Raw genomic sequence first — 21,923 nt, 5'->3', positions numbered from 1 at the left:
AATTCTCAATCTCTCCTTGTTGTATAGCTTAGCTTTTCAAACAGTTTTAACAGTTACTTTAGTCTGACAAAAGCCGAATGACGAATTAGCGCTTCCAGTCAGAGACTGAGGCTACGTCCACACATACACGGGTATTTTTGAAAACAGAGATTTTCCGTTTTCGTTTTAAAAAATAATCCCGTCCACACATAAAGGCAGAAATGAAGGAAAACGCTGCTATGAACATGCCAAAGCAGCAGGTGGAGCTAGATTCCTAACCGTGCAGAAATGTTGGCCAATCAGAAGTCTAGAAGCCTCGGTGGGAAAAAGTAAACAAAGCTGGGGCATAGAAGCAGAACAGAGTCGTATGTGTGGACGGACAGTAACTGTGTATATGTAAGCATTTAAACACTGCAGAGAGTAGAATTAACAGTAACAGTATTGTAGAAATTCATTTCACCGAAACAATAACGTGGCGCACAGTGTGACACATGCACCAGTTCATTGTATTTCCAGACTTGCTTTCGGCACAATTTACAGTGCACGCTACTCTGTTTTTTGTCAGACTTGAAATAGCCGAAATACCTTCACACTACGGAACTTCTATGGCTCTTCCGTTCGACAATCTCTCCGGCATTGGAACCATCATCTGTTTTCTCTTCGGTCACGCTCGGTTGATTTTTCTAGTCGGCACACTCATTTCCTCCATTACCTGCTGGCTGCTTCCCAAACAAACACACGTGCGGCTTGGCACTTGTGCTGTACGTAACGCGACGTGACGCTGCGGCTGTGATTGGTTCGGCTCTGCGCTACTTAATTTGGATTGGCTGACCTTTTTTTTTTTTTTTAAGAAGACAAGAGCGGCAAGGTCTATCGCGATAGCTTAATTTCTCTATCGAGTAAAAGTTATATCGCGATACATATCGTTATCGTTCTATCGCCCAGCTCTAATTAACAAATACCGACATTAGAAACTTAAATCATATCATACAAAGTCTATTCTGAATCATTCCTGCAGAGGGAGCTGTGCCCCTGCGTTCTTCCTTTCAATAAGCACAGGCTTGGGTAAATATCTGCTGTTGGACATGCCAGGTTTCATACGAACACAGTCTGCATCTTCCATCAGAGTAAAACTGCAAAGTGAATCGAAGTCCAACTGGAGCGTCCGGCTCGTTTATCGTGCTGGTTCAACTGCAGGAGCGCACACACACACGCACACACACGCACACACACGCACACACACACACACACACACACACACACACACACACACACACACACACACACACACACACACACACACACACACACACACACACACACACACACACACGTTAGTTTGGATGAACCTTACAATAATTCAAGAAACGAAAGAAGACTTACTGTACGAGGAGATGTCTATCTCTTCCGGCAGCTCGCCGATGTTCACCTCGAAGCGGTCCTGGACATCGTTGAGCGTGCGGGCGTCACCTTCATCAGACACAAATGTGATGGCCAGGCCTTTCGTTCCAAACCTGCCTGCTCGAGCAACCTACACCAAGACACCAGTGCAGCTGACCACATTACTCAGTCAGGATCACAGACTACAGCACAGTAGGGCAAACTAATCACAGTACAGGATAAGTATAAGACAATATAGTATGGCTTTGATAGAAGCCCTCTCCGTGTTTTTCTGGTATAGGTCAATGTTAGTGAATAAATGCTGTCCCAGAGTATTTGATCTGCCTTTTCTTTTCCGTACCCGTGTTTGTCCTATGAAGTCCTCTTTCAACAGAAGACTTCCTTCCAGCCTGGGTGCAGGACAGAGACCCTCCTTGCCACTCTTGGGATAAGCTACTACCTGCTCAGCTGATTATAACATTAATAAATGCCTCACACCTGTGTCTATTTAATAAAGAGCTCAGATTCCTCAGCATCTCCTTAAATATGTATTTGTACATCATCCAATAAGTCACAAATATGACCTTGTGCAGCTTTCACATATATTTCTATTACTCTTTTAGCCTGTCAGGTGAACAACACATGGATAGTCTCACCCTGTGAAGGTAAGTGTCAGAGTCTTCTGGCATGTCATAATTGAAGGCAATATTGACTCTCTCAATGTCCATCCCTCGTCCAAACAGGTTGGTGGCCACCAGGATTCGCCTCTGGAAGTCCTTGAACTGCTGGTAGCGAGACAAACTACAGAGGACAATAAGTGAAGCTTAGTCTGTGTGTCACATATCCTCACATTGAAAGTTTCATTATGTGTGTATTGGGCTGCTGAGTTGATCAACATCCCCACAGTACTGTGCAAATGTCCCCACTCATGTCTTTACATTTTTTTCTCCCAATGACACAGACCTTCTTGGAACTTTGGAAGTGGTCTTGAGTAACAGCTCTCCAGCTTCCTGAAAGACTTTCAAAGTTTTTCTTGGACATCAGCTTTTTTTGAGTGTATTTATGGGATTTCTGGTCACCGACATCAGTCAGACACTGATGCTGGATGAGAAGGACTGGCTCGTAGTCTCCACTTTAATTTATCCCACAGGTGTTTGTGACGGGGTGTGGTTTCTGGCTCAGCTGCAGGGGAGGGGTGGAGCAGTGCTTGGAGGAGGCTGAAGGCCACAGCTGTTCCTCATTGTTCCACCTTGTCTTTCCCTATTTAAGTAGCACGCTAAGTCCATGGGTGTAGAGAGTGGAAGGCGCAGAGACAGAGGAGGAGCTGAGTGTACAGTCATGTGTTCTGTCAGGCAGAACTAAGAACTCTTTGCAGGCCAGTCAAGTTCTTCCACATCAAAGCTGCTTATTTATATGGAGCTTGCTTTGTGGACTTGTTGATTATCTGACAGGAGGCCCACAACGTGCGTCTTCAACATTGTGTGTCTGACAAGGTGATCGGCAACACGGGCACCACAAGGGACTGTCCTCTCCCCTTTCCTCTTCACCATCTACACCACAGACCTTTTACTTTTAGATGATCCTGCAGTGGTTGGATGCATCAGTGAGGGTGATGAGTATTGGGCTGTGGTCGAGCAGAATCATCTGCAACTCAGCGTAGCAAAGACCAACGGATTTAGGAGGACCGGGAAACCTGTGAGCCCTGTTTCAATCCAGGGGGTCGATGTGCAGGACTATAAATACCTCAGAGTACACCTGATAATAAATTGTAGTGGGTTAAAAACACCACTGCACTCTACAGGAAGGGAGAGAGTCGTCTCTGAGGTCTTCAACATCTGTCGGACAACACACAGGTGTTTCTATGAGTCTGTTGTGGCCAGTGCCATCCTCTGTGCTGTTGCATGCTGGGACAGCAGGTTGAGGGTTTCAGATGCCAACAGACATCCTGTCACTCGTACAGTTTCCTCAAATTTTTGTGAAGGACCCAATGCACACTATGCTAATATTTGTGGTCATCAATATGTATGGAAAGGATCAGGAGGTCCAACAGTGAGTGCCTACAGCCATCGGTAAAACAAGGTAGGGTGGGTGATGTTGTGGGGATGGAGCTAGACTTTAATAAGGTGGTGTCTGAGAGGCGGCTGTTGTCCAAGGTCAGGACAATGCTGGACCTCCCACCCACTCATGATGAGCTGGTCAGTCACTGAGAGACTAAGATTACCCATAATGCACCACTAAAGGACACAGGAAGTCATTCCTGTCTGTGGATATCTCTCTCCATCTAATGCACATCCTCTACAGTGAAAATAACAAAATTAAGTTTTACAGTAAAATGTCAGTTATATATATTTAATCTCTGTAATATTCTGGATATTTACAATTGAGTTATTTTATAATGGAGCTAAATCATGAGAGTAAATGGTAAATGGACTGGTTCTTATAGAGCGCCTTTCTACTCTGAGCGCTTTACACAACTTGCCTCATTCACACAAGCATTTTTTTCGACGCTGTTTCTATGTAAGTGCTTTCTTACACACTGCCAATGCACTAAAACATACCTGGATATAAAAAACACACACAGGACGGTCAGTCAAGGCCTCCCCAAACCTTTGAATGTCCTTTGGGAAGCCTGGAGAACTGCTCCTGAGTACTCATAAAGGAAGCTGTCTCAGAGAGATCAGACTGTGTTGAAGAATACCGGATTCTGGCTTTTAATCTTGTCAGACCTGTACAGACTGTGTTTTAATGTACTGTATTTCCTTTTACGGTATGTTTGCATGTTTCAATATATGACAGCACCATTGTCTTAACAATGGTTGGCTCAAGACTTTTGCACAGCACTGCATCTTAGAGCACACAACACCATAAGAACTCATGCTTTACCTAATATAAAGAATGACCTCACTTACCAGTAAAAGTTATGTTTGCGATGGTATAATCATCACAACGCATTAATTTAACAAAATAAAAGTGTCTGAGAGTGAAAAAAATAAAAGCCTCCTGCTTCCTTCTTCATAATATTATTGTATAGTAGAAAGCATAAAGATGTGGGGTCCTTACTTTACAAAATAAAGTACCAACTGTTGTTGTGATTTGGTGCTATATAAATAAAACTGAATCAAATTGGCCACAAGAAAGAGACTGCAGCTGCATGGAGCTAAGCTCACTGTCAGCTGATTACATTTGAGCCATTTCCTAAAGGTTCACACTGCGCTTGCTATCCTCTGCCAAAAGAACAAGTAGAGTGAACACAACATGGCAGTTCAGTGTTATCTGGAGTAATAAAATAGTAACAAACGTTTATGGCGTCACCGCTCTCGGTTACCGTTCCTCCTGAGGCATCCCTCGATGGATGGCAATCGCTGGAAAGTTCTGCTCCACAAGCAGCTGAGCCAGAGCTACACAACGCTGGACGGACTTCACAAAGATCACCACCTGAGCAGCACAGCGACACAATCACTCAGCTACAGTGGACATTAAGTCCTGTTGGCTTCCTGTGTGTGTCTGTTTCACTGTGTGCGCCCTCGTCTGCACTTGGAGACAATCGATCATTAACAGCTATTTATTACTTTACTCTAAGTAGAATCAAAAAGTTTTCATGTAGAACAACACCAGGACAAAAGAGACAGAGAGAAACAGGACAGCACCGTCAGCCATGCTTTTTGACACTCACTAGCGCTCGACTTGTTTCTTTGTTCAGTGACAAGCTCGCAAACTGCACAAGCAGAACCTGTTGGATTAGCAGTTATGACACTGCTGTCCTGTTGGTTTCCTCCACGTCCTGTTAACTCTGCTGCTGACATGGTAACGACAGAACTCCAGTGAACTGTTGGCCCTGTTGTCAAATATACATGATTCAGGTATTAAAGTCTGTACTGGGCTGATATCTAACAAATACTGGGTGGGCGCACCCCTCACTCTGGTGGACCCTCACATACTCACATGACCAAAGTATATTGTTTCCCTCGCTCCCTCACACTGAAGCATAGTAAGGCCCTTATACTTTTCTGTCTGTACACACACATACTGTAATAATAATAATAATAATAATAATAATAATAATAATAATAATAATAGATTGGATTTATATAGTGCTTTTCAAGGCACCCAAAGCGCTTTACAATACCACTATTCATTCACTCTCACATTCACACACTGGTGGAGGCAGCTACAGTTGTAGCCACAGCTGCCCTGGGGCAGACTGACAGAGGCCAGGCTGCCATATCGCGCCATCGGCCCCTCTGGCCAACACCAGTAGGCAAGTAGGGTAAAGTGTCTTGCCCAAGGACACAACGACCAGGACAGAGAGCCCGGGGATCGAACCGGCGACCTTCCGGTTACAGATGCGATTTCCAACCCCCTGAGCCACGGTCGCCTGTACATATCTTAATAAGTATTTCTTTAACTGTAAATGTGAGGAGATGTCCTCTGGCACACAGCCTAACCCTAACCCTTCTTTCTGAGAGGTGTAGCCAATCAGAAGAAGAATAGAGCCTGGTTTCAGGAAGTTGATGAGCTGTGGGGTTGCACACAAGTAGCATAAATAACATTTATTTTGATCTTTGAAATAACTAATGCTTCTCTAGCAGGATCTGCAAGTGTGTCCCACAGTAACATGCTTGTAAGACATGAACATAAAACGCAGCAATCTAATTCCCATCAACAGAAAAGCAAACAGACAAAACAAAAATGTCCACAGGGGGGTTACACTGTGGGGAAGGTATGGTGTGGGTACCTGATTGAACTCTAGTGCGTCCAGGAGATCGAAGAGCTTTCTGTTTTTCTCATTATCCTTCAGCTTGACGTAGTACTGCTGCAGCCCATGCAGAGTTAGCTTGGTTTCGTCATCTACAAAGATTTCCATCGGCTGGACCGGCAGGAGTTTGAAAAGGGAGGTTGGCAAGATTCAGGGAAGAGCACACAAAGAGAACATCAAACATAATACAGTGGAAGTGAAAAGGAAGCAGCGAGGAGACGGAGGGAAGGCTTTGGTATAGGTAACACACACACACACAGTTGTGTTTTCATATCTCTGTGGGGACATCTTATTGACATAATGCTTTCCCTAGCCCCTTACCCTAACCATCAAAGATGAATGCCTGACCCTCAGCCTAAACCTAACCATGACCTAACTGTGACCCTCACACTAAAACAAGATTTTGAGCCTCGAAAATCCCTTCAAATTTGTGGGGACGGGAACTTTGTCCCTATAAGAGCTGTTAGTCCCCACAAGTATAGTAAAACTCCACTTTTTGGTCCCCAGAAAGATAAGTAAACACACACACACACACACACTTCTTTCTTGTGACTTGGACTCATGGAGGCTGAACATCGACTTGGACTTTGTTACCCACTGTTCCAGCAGGCGAAGGAGTAGTGGAGGTGTGGAGGGAGCGGGAAGAGGCATGGCAGATGAAAGTGAAGAGGCGTATTTACATCTTGCATGAACTTTCTGCAGACTGGACGGATCTCTTTACTCAGGGTGGCGCTGAACATCATGACCTGCTTCTCGTGGGGAGTCATACGGAAAATCTCTTGGACATCTCTGCGCATGTCTAAGGAAGAGAACATTATTTACAGCGTATTACAAACTCATCTAGATGCAGTGACTAAAGATTCAATAATGATGACTGAAGGCCCTTTCACATATGCACGCGCTGCACTCTGGAACCCATTTGTGTCTATTGTTTGTGCCACACAATAATGATTTCCTGCTGCACCGAGCAAAGCACAGCACATGCACACTTGTGACGTATTGTTGTGCGAGGAACAGAAACGAAGAGTACTGCTGCGCTGAGTTCAACCACATGATGAAGGAGAACATTCTGTACGTATCAGAGTTTGGTGAACTGTTTGCCGCAGGTTCTGCAGACCTCCGAGAGAAGCAGTGTTGTGGAAACAACACACTCTTCACCAGCTGGGATAGTTACAAAGTTTTCTTCTTTATGAACCAGCGATACATGTTTTTATCAACATTTGAACATAATAGGACACAAACTCTCGTCAGAGAAACACGTTTTGAAATGACAAGCAGTGAGTGCAGCGCATGGCCGATGTAAAAGGCCCTTCAAAAGAAAACATTTTTGCTTCACTTCGTACCAAATGAATTGTCAAAAACACCAAGAAATCTATGACATCACATTTGAAACAATTAATTCCTAAATGCCCGACCAGAGAGGAGAGGACATTAGACCACTGCTACAGCACGATCAGCGGGGCCTATCGTGCGGTGCCCCGCGCTTCACTCGGACTTTCTGACCACGTAATGATCCACCTAATCCCCGCGTACAGACAGAGGCTGAAGCTCTCCAAACCTGTCGTGAGGACAAAAAAAAACTGTGGAGCAACGAGGCTGTGGAGGAGCTTCGCACGTGTTTGGAGTCTACAGACTGGGACACAATGAAGGCTGCTTCTAACAGCTTGGATGAGTTTACGGACACTGTCACCTCCTATATCCACTTCTGTGAGGACAGCATTGTGCCATCACGCACCAGGGTGAGTTATAACAATGACAAACCCTGGTTTACTCCTAAACTCAAAAAGCTGTGGCTGGAAAAGAGAAAGGCGTTCAGAAGCGGAGACAGGGACTGCTACAGAGAGGCCAAGTACAGGTTCACTAAAGAAGTGGACATTGCTAAACATCAGCACTCTGAGAAGATGCAGCAGCAGATCTCAGAGAATGACTCGGCCTCTGTGTGGAAAGGTTTTAGGAATATCACCAACTACAAGCCTAAAACCCCCCACTCCACTGATGACTTGCTCTTAGCCAACACCCTTAACGACTTTTACTGCCGTTTTGACGAGCCATCAGGCAGCCTTCACACCGCCAACGGCCCCAACAATAGAGGCACTTTAGACACCAATTCCCTCACCTCTCCCCCCTCCATAGAGCCATCACCACTTTCAAACTGTTCACCTACAACACCCCCCTCCTCACCCCACACAAAAGAGGATTTCACACCACCTTCTCCCACCACAACTCTTCATATTCATGAAGAAGGTGTGAGGAAGCAGTTTAAGAGTCTGAATGTTCGAAAAGCTCCCGGCCCAGACGGTGTGTCTCCTGCCACCCTCAGACACTGTGCAAACGAGCTGGCCCCAGTGTTTTCTGGCATTTTCAACTCCTCACTGCAGGCATGTCATGTGCCTGCCTGCTTCAAGTCCTCTACCATAATCCCTGTCCCCAAGAAACCTAGGATCACTGGACTAAATGACTACAGACCCGTGGCTCTGACATCTGTGGTCATGAAGTCATTTGAGCGCCTAGTTCTCTCCCATCTCAAGACCCTCACGGCCCCCCCTCCTGGACCCCCTGCAGTTTGCATACAGAGCCAACAGGTCTGTAGATGACGCCATCAACATGGCCCTACACTTCATCCTGCAGCATCTGGACTCCCCAGGAACCTACGCCAGGATCCTGTTTGTGGACTTCAGCTCTGCCTTCAACACCATCCTTCCAGACCATCTCCGAGGCAAGCTTTCCCAGATGAATGTGCCTGATCCCATCTGCCGGTGGATCACTGACTTCCTGACGGACAGGAAGCAGCATGTGAGGCTGGGAAAGAATGTCTCGGACTCCCAGACCATCAGCACCGGCTCCCCTCAGGGCTGTGTTCTTTCTCCTCTGCTCTTCTCCCTGTACACCAACTGCTGCACCTCCACCCACCAGCCTGTCAAGCTAATCAAGTTTGCAGATGACACCACCGTTATTGGGCTCATCTCGGACGGGGATGAGTCTGCCTACAGGAGGGAGGTTGAACGTCTGGTGTCTTGGTGCAGCCACAACAACCTGGTGCTGAATGCCCAGAAGACAGTGGAGATTATTGTGGACTTCAGGAAGCACACAGCTCCACTCCCCCCCATCATCCTGACTGACACCCCCATCACCTCTGTGGACTCATTCCGCTTCCTGGGTACCACCATCACTCAGGACCTGAAGTGGGAGCCCACCATCACCTCCGTCATCAAGAAAGCCCAGCAGAGGATGTACTTCCTGAGGCAGCTGAAGAAATTCAACCTGCCAACACGGACGATGATGCAATTCTACACTGCAATCATCGAGTCCATCCTCACCTCCTCCATCACCGTGTGGTACGCTGGAGCCACTATCAGGGACAAACAGAGACTGCAGCGTGTTGTGCACTCTGCTGAGAAGGTGATTGGCTGTAGACTCCCATCTCTGCAGGACCTGTACACCTCCAGGACACTGCGGCGTGCAGCTCGGATCTCAGCTGACCCTTCTCACCCTGGACACAGTCTGTTTGACCTGCTCCCCTCAGGCAGGAGGCTCCGGTCCATTCGCACCAGAACTTCTCGCCATAAGAACAGTTTCTTCCCCTCTGCTGTTGGACACATGAACAATAAACGTACGACTGTTCCCACCACTAACACATGACCCTACGCTGTGTTCACTGCATCATTCCATGTTTTGGCACTGATCACCACCTGCACTCATGTATATATCTTTCTACGTAGCACTTTTAATTCTTATTCTCATATATATATCTCATGTATATCTCATGCATATATCTTTCTACATAGCACTTTTAATTCTTATTCTTACTTTTATTTTTTCATGTCTATTTAAGCGCAATTTATGACAGTATGTTTGCACTGAAGCACCGCAGCAATTTCCTAATGTTGTAAACCTGCTCAACATTTGGCAATAAAACCCATTCTGATTCTGATTCTAAAGTTTTTGTACAGTATTGAACAATCATATCACCCAACATCTAAAACTGTTGTTAAACTGAGAAAAATAAACCCTAAGAGCTGCCAAGTCTGCGTAGGTTCTCGGTCATCCAGGTCATAGTAATCTAAGGAGCTATTAAACACATATGTAAGACTGCTTTCTTCCATGTGTGCAACATCTCTAAAGTTAGAAATATCCTGTCTCAGAGTGACGCTGAAAAACTAGTTCATGCATTTATTACTTCCAGGCTGGACGACTGTAATTCATTATTATCAGGAAGTCCTAAAAACTCCCTGAAAAGCCTTCAGTTAATCCAAAATGCTGCAGCAAGAGTCCTGACAGGGACTAGAAAGAGAGAGCAGATTTCTCCTGTTTTGGCTTCCTGTTAAATCCAGAATTCAAAATCCTGCTCCTCACATACAAGGTCTTAAATAATCAGGCCCCATCTTATCTTAATGACCTTGTAGTACCATATCACCCTATTAGAGCACTTGGCTCTCGCTCTGCAGGCCTACTTGTTGTTCCTAGAGTATTTAAAAGTAGAATGGGAGGCAGAGCCTTCAGTTTTCAGGCCCCTCTTCTGTGGAACCAGCTTCCAGTTTGGATTCAGGAGACAGACACTATCTTTACTTTCAAGATTAGGCTTCAAACTTTCCTTTTTGCTAAAGCATGTAGTTAGGGCTATGGCTGAGCCATATTATACCGTTCACGGTAATACCGGTACAATGTTAGGCAACAAAAAGAAAATGAAATATCGCGATAGAATATGGGTAAAACGCGCATGCGCAGTTCCTTTGTTTTCATACGCACATGGCCGATTGTTGAGTGAAAACGATGAACCAGAATTGGTTTGTAAAAATGGTGACACTTCAGTGATGTGGAACAGGTTTGGTGTTTGTCCGTCAGATACACGACAAAGCACTTTTTTTTGTAGAACATGCAAGCGGGTCGTCGTTATTGTCGTATTTGTCGGACTAAGGTGCCCGTAAATGTGGGAGTAATCTGGGTCCTAAACTTTGCCCGCTTCAGGTCCCAAAGTCAAACGAACACTGCAGCATCACTGAGAGTTAAAAGCTGTCTAAATTCTTTCATCTTTAATAAAACGATGAGCATTGCTGCTTTACCAGGTGTAACAATTAAGTTTAACATCCAGGCATCCATGAAAACAGAATTTATGACATTTAACAGTTAGAAGTTAGCAGGAAGTTAGCTCGCTAGTTACCTAAGCATGATATAGCATGTTCTGACTGAGAGATTTCTGAAACATTCAAACGTACAGCTCTGCTATCACTTCCAACATAAATGAAGACAGGAAACTAAACAGCAGTGACGTTTGTAGGGTTACTGAAGTTGGGCTAGCTGGTATATAATGATGTGCTACATGATAGCTAGTGACACAGCTATGTTAGCATAACAAACAGTGAAGCTGCAGGATGAACGCTAACACTTTTCCACTTATAAAAGTTAACGTGAAGGTTCCTGATGGTTAGAGACAAATGCAATCGCATGGCAGGATGCTGTAAATGGACCAAACTTCAGTCAGGAGAACAACTGAGATAATCCATCCACAATACGAGGTTAGTCATTCATATACTGCAACTACATGGGAATAGAGCAGCTGCCAGAGAATTCAACATTAATGAATCAATGGTACAGAAGTGGAGGAAGCAAGAAGAATGAGTTTAATAAAGTTTGACTGCTTTGTTTTGCTTAATGTGTCTTATAATCTCGTGCACCTTATGGTCCGAAAAATACATATTAGACTTTTTTTATTTGGCACACTGCAGTTTAATGCAGCAAAGCACCTCTTTTTAACTTCAGTGGATATTATACATGGTTATGCTCAGGATATGTCAGCAAATTTGCATTTGCACTGTTAAATTTTTATATAGCTTTAATGCACATAAAAAACAGCTGCTTGTTTAAGTGAAAATAAATGGATGTTTTTTTTGCACTAGTAAAGTTGTGGAGTTGTATTTTGTCTCGCCTTAACTATATCGTCAGTTATATCGTTATCACAAATTTTCAAATATATATCGTGATAAATATTTTCGGCCATATCGCCCTGCTCTAGTTAGGGCTGGACCAGGTGACCCTGAATCCTCCCTTAGTTACGCTGCAATAGGTGTAGGCTGCTGGGGGATTCCCATGATGCACTGGATGTTTCTTCTTCACTCACTATGTGTTAACAGACCTCTCTGCACTGAATCATCCTTGTTATTAACCTCTGTCTCGCTTCCACAGCATGTCTTTATCCTGTCTTCGTTCTCTCACCCCAACCAATCACAGCTGTCGGAGGTTTCTTCCTGTTAAAAGGGAGTTTTCCCTTCCCACTGTCGCTAAAGTGCTTGCTCATAGGGAGTCATATGATTGTTGGGTTTTTCTCTGTATTTATTATTGTAGGGTCTACCTTACAATATAAAGCACCTTGAGGCGACTGTTGTTGTCATCTCGTACTGTATATATAAAACTGAACTGAAAGCAACTGGATTTCTTTAAGTTTCTTGAAGACGTTTCACGTCTCATCCGAGAAGCTTCTTCAGTTATAAAACAAAATGGTGGAGATTCCCAGGTATTAATCCTTAGTGGAAGTTGTCCCTTAACCTCTTAAGGCCCGAACTCTTTCATGGCATGCATTTTTAATTTTTCTTTGCTATTTGGGCTGATTGAGACCCGATGGATGTAAAAACAAAGAATTACCAGAATTTTTTTATACCTGATTTTTGTTTCTGAGATAAATTAGATCCACATATGAGGACATTTGCTTTACATTTGGATAGAACAGTGGCAGTATAATGTCCTCGTAAGTGGATATCGGGCCCTTGTAGAACAAAATTTTGTATTTTGGTCTAGACAACCCAAAATGTGATGTCCACATATGTGGACGTCAGGTCCTAGGAGGTTAAGAATGTTGTTGACCCACTATTGATCATGTCCCTCACCACATGCGCCATGGTGAGAAAAAAGGCGTGGATTATTATTGTCAGAGTTTTGATGCATGCTCAGTCATCCAGGTAAGTAAATCCCAAAGGTTGATTCCGTTCACCTGGACGTTTTGTGGGAGAAACGTTTCGTTACTCGTCCAAGTGACTTCTTCAGTCTCAGCTGACTGCAGGTTTCCAACCTTATAAACAGCACATTTACACAATTAGGGAAACTATTGGTGGGTGAACAATGGGCTGGGAGGTCATGACCATTAATCAAAGACTATTGATCAGTGGCCATGAGTACCATTCACAGAGAGCTGGGGAATGGCTGCAATCACAGCATTGTAAGATGGTGATAGATGCACCCTTAGGCCCCTCCTCCATTCAGAGATGGTCTTTCCCTTTTCACGTAAATGGCCTCCTTGACTCCGCGCTCAAACCAGCTCTCCTCCCTGTCCAGGATGTTACATCCTCATCATTGAAACATTGTCCACTGGCCTGTAGGTGTGCATAGACTGCAGAGTCCTGGCCTGACGAGGTGGCTCTCCTGTGTTGTAGCCAGAGGTTGTTTAGTCTCCCTGATGTATAAATCCTGGCAATCCTCCTGCACTTAACAGCGTACACTATGTTACTCTGTTTGTGTCGGGGGACCCGATCCTTGGGGTGGACCAGTTTTTGGCGCAGCGTGTTTTGGGGTTTAAAAGCCACAGAGACCCGGTGGTTAGAAAAAATGTGTCTCAACTGCTGTGATACTCCTGACACGTATGGGATCACTACAGGTTTTCTCTTGGGCAGCGGTTGTCCTTCTCTCCTGGATCGGCTGGAGCTTTCTTTAGGAGCCAAAAGTCCAGCTGGGATAACCACATTTACTCAGGGCCTTCTTGATGTTCTTCTGCCTCCCTGGCTGCTGTGTCTGTGGGGATGGTGTTCGCTCTGTGTTGTAGCGTCCTGATGACACCCAGTTTGTGCTCCAAATCACAACAGACGCCTCATTAAATTTTATTAGGGAAAGACTGATAGCCCTCAGTGTTTTATTAGATACCCTAGTGGTATCAATTTCACACCCCTATGTCGCTATGTCCTTGAGTTATCACTTCACAAATTTGCATGTCCAGGCCGCCCGCCTAGCAGGGTTACGACAATAAAAGTAGCAGTTGTCATCAAAATAAAAGCAACAAAGTCATGCTGCATTTGTTTAGCTGCCCCCTCTGCCTCTACAAAGGTGGGAAGACGCTGGTGCCATGATCTTTCACAATCCTCCAAATTTATCTTTAACTGAGAAATTTGTTTCTTACACTTTATTCTGTTTGTTGTCACACAAGCACAGCAGAGAAATCCACTGTGTACATTCAGATTTAGCTAGATATATGCCATGTATACGTTACTGTTTATTCTGTAATGTCACACCAATCACACCCGCAGTACAATAACTTCTACCACCAGCACCTTGGCCTCGAGTTGTCAGCTGTCAAACACTTTATTATCCTGGGAAAAGAAAAGATGGATACCTCATGATCCTTATAAAAATCACACATTACAGGAAAACCACAGACTCATATTTACTGCTGCAAGCTCCCCAAGGGAGGCAGGAAACCTTCACACAATATGAAAGGAAAGTGGACTCCATACATAAAAACCACAAAGCTAATGAGACAGATGTTGGTTTGAATGTTATCTTATCCTCTTCTTTGTTTCTTGGTTTTAAACACTGGCACATATTTGGATCTGATTTTGCTTTAAAAAGTGGGTTGTGCCACTTACCAAGCTGCTCGAGCATCTTGTCACACTCATCCAGGATGAAATGTTTGATGTGACGCAAATTGAGCGTCTTGCTGCGCGTCAGTGCCAGGATTCTGCCTGGTGTTCCCACCACAATATGAGGAGAGTTTTTCTTCAGCTCCTCTTCATCCTTCTTTATAGACAGCCCTCCAAAGAACACTGCCACCTACAGGAAAACAAGCATACATCATACTGTTTGAGCTGGGAGAAACTGATGTATGAGTTCAAGCTGCTTTACCTTAACAGTGGGCATGTACTTTGAAAATCTCTCATATTCCTTGCTGATCTGAAACGCCAGCTCTCTGGTATGGCACATCACCAGGACAGAGACCTGCACATAAAAATGGCAAAGATTAGGCAAGGCAAGGCAAATTTATTTGTATAGCACAATTCAACAACAAGGTGATTCAAAGTGCTTTACAGAGACATTAGAAACAAAAACAAATAAAAAGCATGATTTAAAATTGATTAAAACAAGCAAACAAACTAACTAACTAAATACACACATTTCACACCTGTTCGCGCGATCTGAACCCTTATCGTAAGGGGAGCTACCAGTCCTTCTGTGGACGAGCTACTTTCTATTTTAAATTCCCTGAATTTAAAATACTCTCTAGACCCAGTCTAGACCCAGCTGGGGAGCTACCCAGAGCTCTAAACCCACTTAACAAACAAACAAACAAAACAGTATATAAAATCAAAACAGATAAAATCAGAACAGTAGATAAAATCAGTAGTTAATGTAAGTTTTGAAATTTAAGCTTAACAAACAAACAAAACAGTATATAAAATCAAAACAGATAAAATCAGAAATAGATAAGATCAGTAGTTAATGTAGGTTTTGAAATTTAAGCTTAAAGTGTGGATTTGGTGCTTTATTCAAATGCAGCTGAGAACAGGTGAGTCTTCAACCTGGATTTAAATAAACTGAGTGTTTCAGCTGATCTGAGGCTTTCTGGGAGTTTGTTCCAGATATAAGGAGCATAAAAGCTGAATGCAGCTTCTCCGTGTCTGGTTCTGACTCTGGGAACTGATAAAAGACCGGATCCAGATGACCTGAGGGATCTGGAAGGTTCATACTGGGTCAGGAGGTCACTGATGTATTTTGGTCCTAAACCATTCAGAGCTTTATAGACCAGCATCAGGACTTTAAAGTCTATCCTCTGACGGACAGGCAGCCAGTGTAAAGACCTCAGAGCTGGACTGATGTGGTCCACTTTTTTGGTCTTAGTGAGGACTCGAGCAGCAGAGTTCTGAATGAGCTGTAGTTGTCTGACTGATTTTTTAGGTAGACCTGTAAAGATGCTGTTACAGTAATCAAGCCTACTAAAAATGAATGCATGGACTAGTTTTTCCAGGTCCTGTTGAGACATCAGATCTTTTATCCTTGATATATTCTTGAGGTGATAGTAAGCTGATTTTGTTATTGTCTTAATGTGTTTTTCTAAGTTTAGGTCTGCATCCATCACTACACCCAAATTTCTCGCCTGGCTTGTGGTTTTTAGATGTATAGATTGAAGTTCTCTGGTGACCTGTAATAGTTTTTCTTTGGCGCCAAAGACTATTACCTCAGTTTTGTTTTTGTTTAGCTGGAGAAAATTGTGGCACAGCCAGTCATTAATTTCCTCAATGCATTTACCAAGAGCCTGTACAGGGCCTCGGTCTCCTGGTGACATTGTGATATATATTTGTGTGTCATCTGCATAGCTGTGATAGTTTATTTTGTTGTTCTTTATAATCTGTGCCAGTGGGAGCATGTAAATGTTAAACAGAGGAGGTCCCAAGATGGAACCTTGGGGAACTCCACATGTGATACTTGTCTGCTCAGATGTGAAGTTACCTATTGATACAAAGTATTTCCTGTTTTCTAAGTATGTTTTGAACCAGTTTAGTACAGTTCCTGAAAGACCTGTCCAGTTCTCCAGTCGTTTGAGTAATATGTTGTGGTCAACTGTATCAAATGCTGCACTGAGATCCAGTAAAACTAAGACTGACATTTTTCCACAGTCTGTATTCAGACATATGTCATTAAACACTTTGGTCAGAGCGGTTTCAGTGCTGTGGTTCTGTCTAAAACCTGACTGGAAGGCATCATAGCAGTTATTCTGTTTTAAGAAGTAACTGAGCTGTTGAGAAACTGCTTTTTCAATGATCTTACTTAAAAATGGGAGATTTGAGATCGGCCTGTAGTTTTTCATTTGTGTCTTGTCAAGATTGTCCTTTTTCAGTATAGGTTTGATTACAGCAGTTTTTAGTGGTTCTGGAAACACACTTGACATTAAGGAAAAGTTGACGATCTGTAACAGGTCTGACTCTAAAGTCTTTGAGACCTTTTTGAAAAAACTTGTTGGCAGGACATCTAAACAGCAGGAGGAGGAGTTCAGTTGACCTAAGATGTCCTCCAGGTCTTTGCTGTTAATCGGGTGAAACTGTTTGATGGTGTTTAAACAGTTTTTCGGTGGACACAGTACATATCCTGGATCTGCTGTTGATGTACCAACTGCTTGTCTAATCTTTTGGATTTTGTCTGTGAAGAATTTGGCAAAGTCATTGCAGGCCATGGTTGAATGAAGTTCAGCTGCCACTGACACAGGAGGGTTTGTTAGCCTGTCAACTGTAGAAAATAAGACCCGAGCATTATGGCTGTTTTTAGTGATGATGTCAGAGAAGTAGGACCTCCTTGCACTCCTCAGTTGTAAATTATAATTGTGAAGTTTCTCTTTATAGATGTCATAATGAACCTGGAGGTTTGTTTTTCTCCATCTGCGCTCAGCTTTCCTACACTCTCTTTTTTCATTTTTCACTAGTGTGGAGTTTCTCCATGGAGACTTTTTCCTTCCAGAGATAACCTTCACCTTAATGGGAGCAATAGTGTCCATTACATTTAACATGTTAGCATTGAAGCTATTGACGAGCTCATTGACTGACCCTCTGGGCAGGTCAGGTGTTAATGGGAAGACCTGGTTAAAAATTGCACTACTGTGTTCAGTTATACACCGTTTTGTGATCACTGCTGTTGATATATTTGTGTGGGCTGAGATTTTACTTTCAAAGAAAACACAGTAATGATCAGATAAGCCCACATCAGACACAGTAACCTTTGAAATGCTCAGGCCCTTGGAGATCAGTAGGTCAAGAGTGTGTCCTCTATTGTGTGTGGCCTCTGTTACATGCTGAGTCAGCCCAAAGTTGCCCAGAGTGTTACTCAGGTCTTTAGTCCCTTTGTCCTGAGGGTTGTCCACATGGATGTTAAAATCCCCAACAATAATTACACAGTCGAAATCAACACAGATCACAGACAGCAGTTCACTGAGGTCATTAAAAAAGTCTGTGCCGTATTTGGGAGGCCTGTAAACATTAAGAAACACAACTTTGGATGGGGCCTTCAGCTGTAAAGCCACATATTCAAAAGACTGAAAACTTCCAGGAGATAGCTGCTTACATTGAAATGATTCATTAAATAAGACAGCAACCCCTCCTCCTCTCCTGCTCACCCTGGCCTCACTGATAAAACTGTAGTTAGGAGGGGTCGTCTCGATGAGAACAGCTCCACTGTTACTTTGGTCCAACCAAGTTTCAGTTAAAAACATAAAATCAAGGCTGTGCTCAGTGATTAAATCATTAATTAAAGATGTTTTCCCAGCTAAAGATCTAACGTTTAATAAAGCCAACTTAAGTGTTTTAGAGGTATTACTTGTCCCCTCGTGTTTGGGAGCAGTCTGTGGCACACAAGGTATGTTTACTATATTTAAAGATCTTTTAGAGTGCAGCTCTCTGTGTTTTGACCAGGCCACATGTCTCCTGTCACCTAAAAGTACAGAAATTTTAAAACCTTCTAGTAAACAGGGTCCCAGCTTCTCCTGGGAAAAGTCACCACTGCCATAATCCTCGCAGCCCGGACCCTCCACACATCACACATCAGACTGCGGAGACAAAGCATGAAGGTGGTAAGGAGGAACTAAGGGGGGCGAGGCTGGGCAATGTGACTTCGATTGCTCTGTTGAGGGTGGGGCTCGGTGGCGAACCTTTGGCTGCTTTGGTGGGGGGTTTATGGGGGACAAAGAGGGATTGATTAAGATATAGTACCAACTTAATTCACTATGGGATGTATTTACTGCACTATGGTCCTTGAAAACACGATGCATCTGTAAATCTGAATGTACACTGTTCTTTTTTCCCTGCACACTACTGCAAGTCTTTCGTTCAAACTCAAACAGCCCAAAACTCTTTACCAAGCGTTCTGCCAAGTGGATGGTAATAATTAAGAGTGACTCAAACATTTTTCTCTCATCTGGATGTTAGCAGTTGGTCAGTCAGGAGTTGTGAAAAGCCCTAATCACAACATCATGGAGTCAACTGACTCTGTGACTGTCAGGTAAAAGTCGGCATTTCACACAAAAGACAACGCAATATCCTGAGTTTGCTTTCAGATTTGTTTTTGAGCCTGTTTATCTAGACATGAAGGCTCCACAAGTACAGAACAAATGTGCTCATTAGCTAAAAATCAGCTGTAAGTAGAATCTAAAATGAAAATAAATGCAGAAAAGCAATTAAATGACAGTTGTTACAATATAATAAAACACCTTTTAGCTCTGTCCTGGCTGCTACACCTCACCTGACCGGTGATGGGCTCTAGCTGCTGCAGGGTGGCAAGAACAAACACTGCTGTCTTCCCCATCCCAGACTTGGCCTGACAGAGCACATCCATACCCAGGATTGCCTGAGGGATGCATTCATGCTGAACTGGAAGGAGAACACATGAGCAGGAGAATTTCAGCTCATTCAGGATGCAGCAACCAGAAACCAGTACCCAAGCCATTTCTTTCACTCCCAGTTCAATGCAAAGTTACCTTTAAAATCCTTTAATTATTTCACAAAGCTCTCTGTGGTTTGCCCTCCAGTATACTTTCTCAGGGTCTTTCAGAGTCAGAACTCTCAGGTCATCACATGCACATCTCTGAACTGTTCCCACACTACGGGTGCTTTCAGCATCTGTGGTCCTGTTCTTTGGAGCAAGCTACCTGCTGACCTGAGGTAGGTTACAGTGGCTTGCAAAAGTATTGGGCCCCCTTGAACTTTCCCACATTTTGTCACATTACAGCCACAAACATGAATCAATGTTATTGACCTTCCACGTGAAAGACCAACACAAAGTGGTGCACACGTGAGAAGTGGAACGAAAATCAGACATGATTCCAAACATGTTTTACAAATAAATAACTGCAAAGTGGGGTGTGTGTAATTATTCAGCCCCCTGAGTCGATACTTTGTAGAACCAGCTTTTGCTGCAGTTCCAGCTGCCAGTCTTTTAGGGTCTGTCTCTACCAGCTTTGCACATCTACAGACTGAAATCTTTGCCCATTCTTCTTTGAAACAGCTCCAGCTCAGTCAGATTAGCTGGACAGCGTTTGTGAACAGCAGTTTTCAGATCTTGCTGCAGATTCTTGATTGGATTTAGATCTGGACTTTGACTGGGCCAGTCTAACACATGGATATGTTTTGTTTTAAACCATCCCATTGTTGGGATGGCTGCTTGCATTTTAACAAGAACTGGGAAATTTGAGCACATTACCCTGTGCTGAGATCTCTTCATATGGAGTTTTTTGTTTTTTTTTGCACCATTTCCAAGCACTTTGTTCTCCAATGTGTGCCTTAGTCTTGTTTTGTACATATTCCTCTAGACTGTACATATGGCTATGTTTGCCATTTATTCCTGCTCTCTATTTACATTTTATTCCAGCACAGCTGGTGTGAAGCGCCTATACATTTGTTGTACATTTACAATGAATGGCTATTCTATTTTGCTGTTTTCACTGTAGGTTTACAATGATTTAGATTGTAAACTGTGGTGGGGCGTGGCCTGCGGTGCCGTGTGGATGCACCCTGCCGTGCCACATCCTGGGTTTCGGCACCAGTGTGGTGGAATTAAGGCACAGCGGGACCGCAGATTTGTGTTTTGAGCCATTTTTATTCAACATTTGTCAAACCACCACAACCCTGAGTCCCCATGTTTTAACATGGCGGGCTTGACTGTGGATGCCGTGAAGGTGCATCCGCACAGCACCGCAGTCCACGCCCCACCACATAAACCTACACAGATTTTCATGCTTTTATCTTCTGTGTTCAGCACATCGAGTTTGAGCATAATGAAATGTGTTATGTAACTAAAATTACCGTTGCCAACACACCAACCCACCACAGCTCTGTTAAAGGAGGAACTGGCATTAATCTTTATTAGACGCTTCAAATACAGAGAGAAGATAAAAAAGTGAATAAAATCAGCAGCGGTTGTACCAGTTCGCAATTTTCCTCCTGGCACCAGTTACTCACCCTCAGACGGATGTTCAAACCCACAATCCACTATGGCTCTCAGCAGTTCAGGTTTCAGTAGAAAGTCTCTGAATCCAGAGGAGTGAATGGACACATAGGAGCCCTTCACCCCCTCCTTCCTTATCGACATGTCACTTGCACCTCCAACATCTCCAACATCTCCAACCCCTCTGGCCTCCACCTCATCATCTTCATAGTCCAACAGCTCGTTATCTACGTCGTTTTCTGTCATCCTGACTCTGCTGCGAAACAAGACAAACAAATGTTGTGTATGAAACTTCAGGAACAAAGAGCTTTTAAACTTTCGCAGTGCTAGAAGGTTCAACATGGCCAAAAATCATTGGAGTCAGCATGTGTGCAAATAAGAGCCAGCAGCTTAGACTTCAGAAGGTTGGGCTTGTTTTACTCCTGGTTCGGAGACATCAGTCAGAGCAGATGTCCTTAATCTAGCTATCTCAAGCTCATGCTCTGAGTGCAGCAGCCCAATCCCACCTCCCAAAGTCAAATCCTAATCAACTTCAGCTGCCACGATTACGTCGACTATCAAAATCATCGACGACTAATTTAACGCGTTATTTAAAGCTTTGTAAGATCCCAAAAGACGCAGGAATAAGTAGCAGGATTTAAGAGTGTACTAACGGACTGAAACAGAAGATGGCAGCACTGCATGTACAAGGATGCCAGCTGCCGTTAAACCCCGAAGAAGAAGAAGCTGTGTCCAAATTCAGGGGGCGCATCCTTCGGAGGCCGCATTTGTGAAGGCTTTCCAAATTCAAAGACTTCTGCAAATGCAGCCGACATGAGGTGTACTAAATGCGTCCTACTTTTCCCCAGAT

The 21,923-nt window shown here is 43.8% G+C and overlaps 1 protein-coding gene across 2 annotated transcripts; it reads right to left on the bottom strand.

Moving 5' to 3' along the window:
- Positions 1–910: 910 nt before the first annotated feature.
- ddx39b (DEAD (Asp-Glu-Ala-Asp) box polypeptide 39B) lies at positions 911–21,695 on the bottom strand. 2 transcript variants are annotated; one of them, XM_040014507.1, is made up of 10 exons: positions 21,088–21,693; positions 19,373–19,500; positions 14,996–15,088; positions 14,740–14,923; positions 6,796–6,914; positions 6,095–6,226; positions 4,685–4,794; positions 2,016–2,160; positions 1,363–1,510; positions 911–1,170 (listed from the first exon to the last, which is right to left on the bottom strand). In XM_040014507.1, exons 1-10 carry the CDS (start codon positions 21,413–21,415, stop codon positions 1,154–1,156), a joined length of 1,404 nt encoding a protein of 467 aa, XP_039870441.1. In that variant the 5' UTR covers positions 21,416–21,693; the 3' UTR covers positions 911–1,153. The 2 variants fall into 2 exon arrangements, with proteins under 2 accessions (XP_039870441.1, XP_039870442.1); XM_040014508.1 differs by lacking the exons at positions 911–1,170; positions 1,363–1,510 and adding an exon at positions 1,716–1,827 and having other exon boundaries at positions 21,088–21,695.
- Between the last annotated feature and the right edge of the window lie 228 nt (positions 21,696–21,923).

This window comes from Simochromis diagramma, unplaced genomic scaffold, assembly GCF_900408965.1.
Source record: "Simochromis diagramma unplaced genomic scaffold, fSimDia1.1 OVJJ01000251.1, whole genome shotgun sequence".
NCBI lineage: Eukaryota > Metazoa > Chordata > Actinopteri > Cichliformes > Cichlidae > Simochromis > Simochromis diagramma.
Note: the sequence above shows the minus strand (reverse complement) of the source record. Positions and strands in the feature narration are given on the sequence as shown.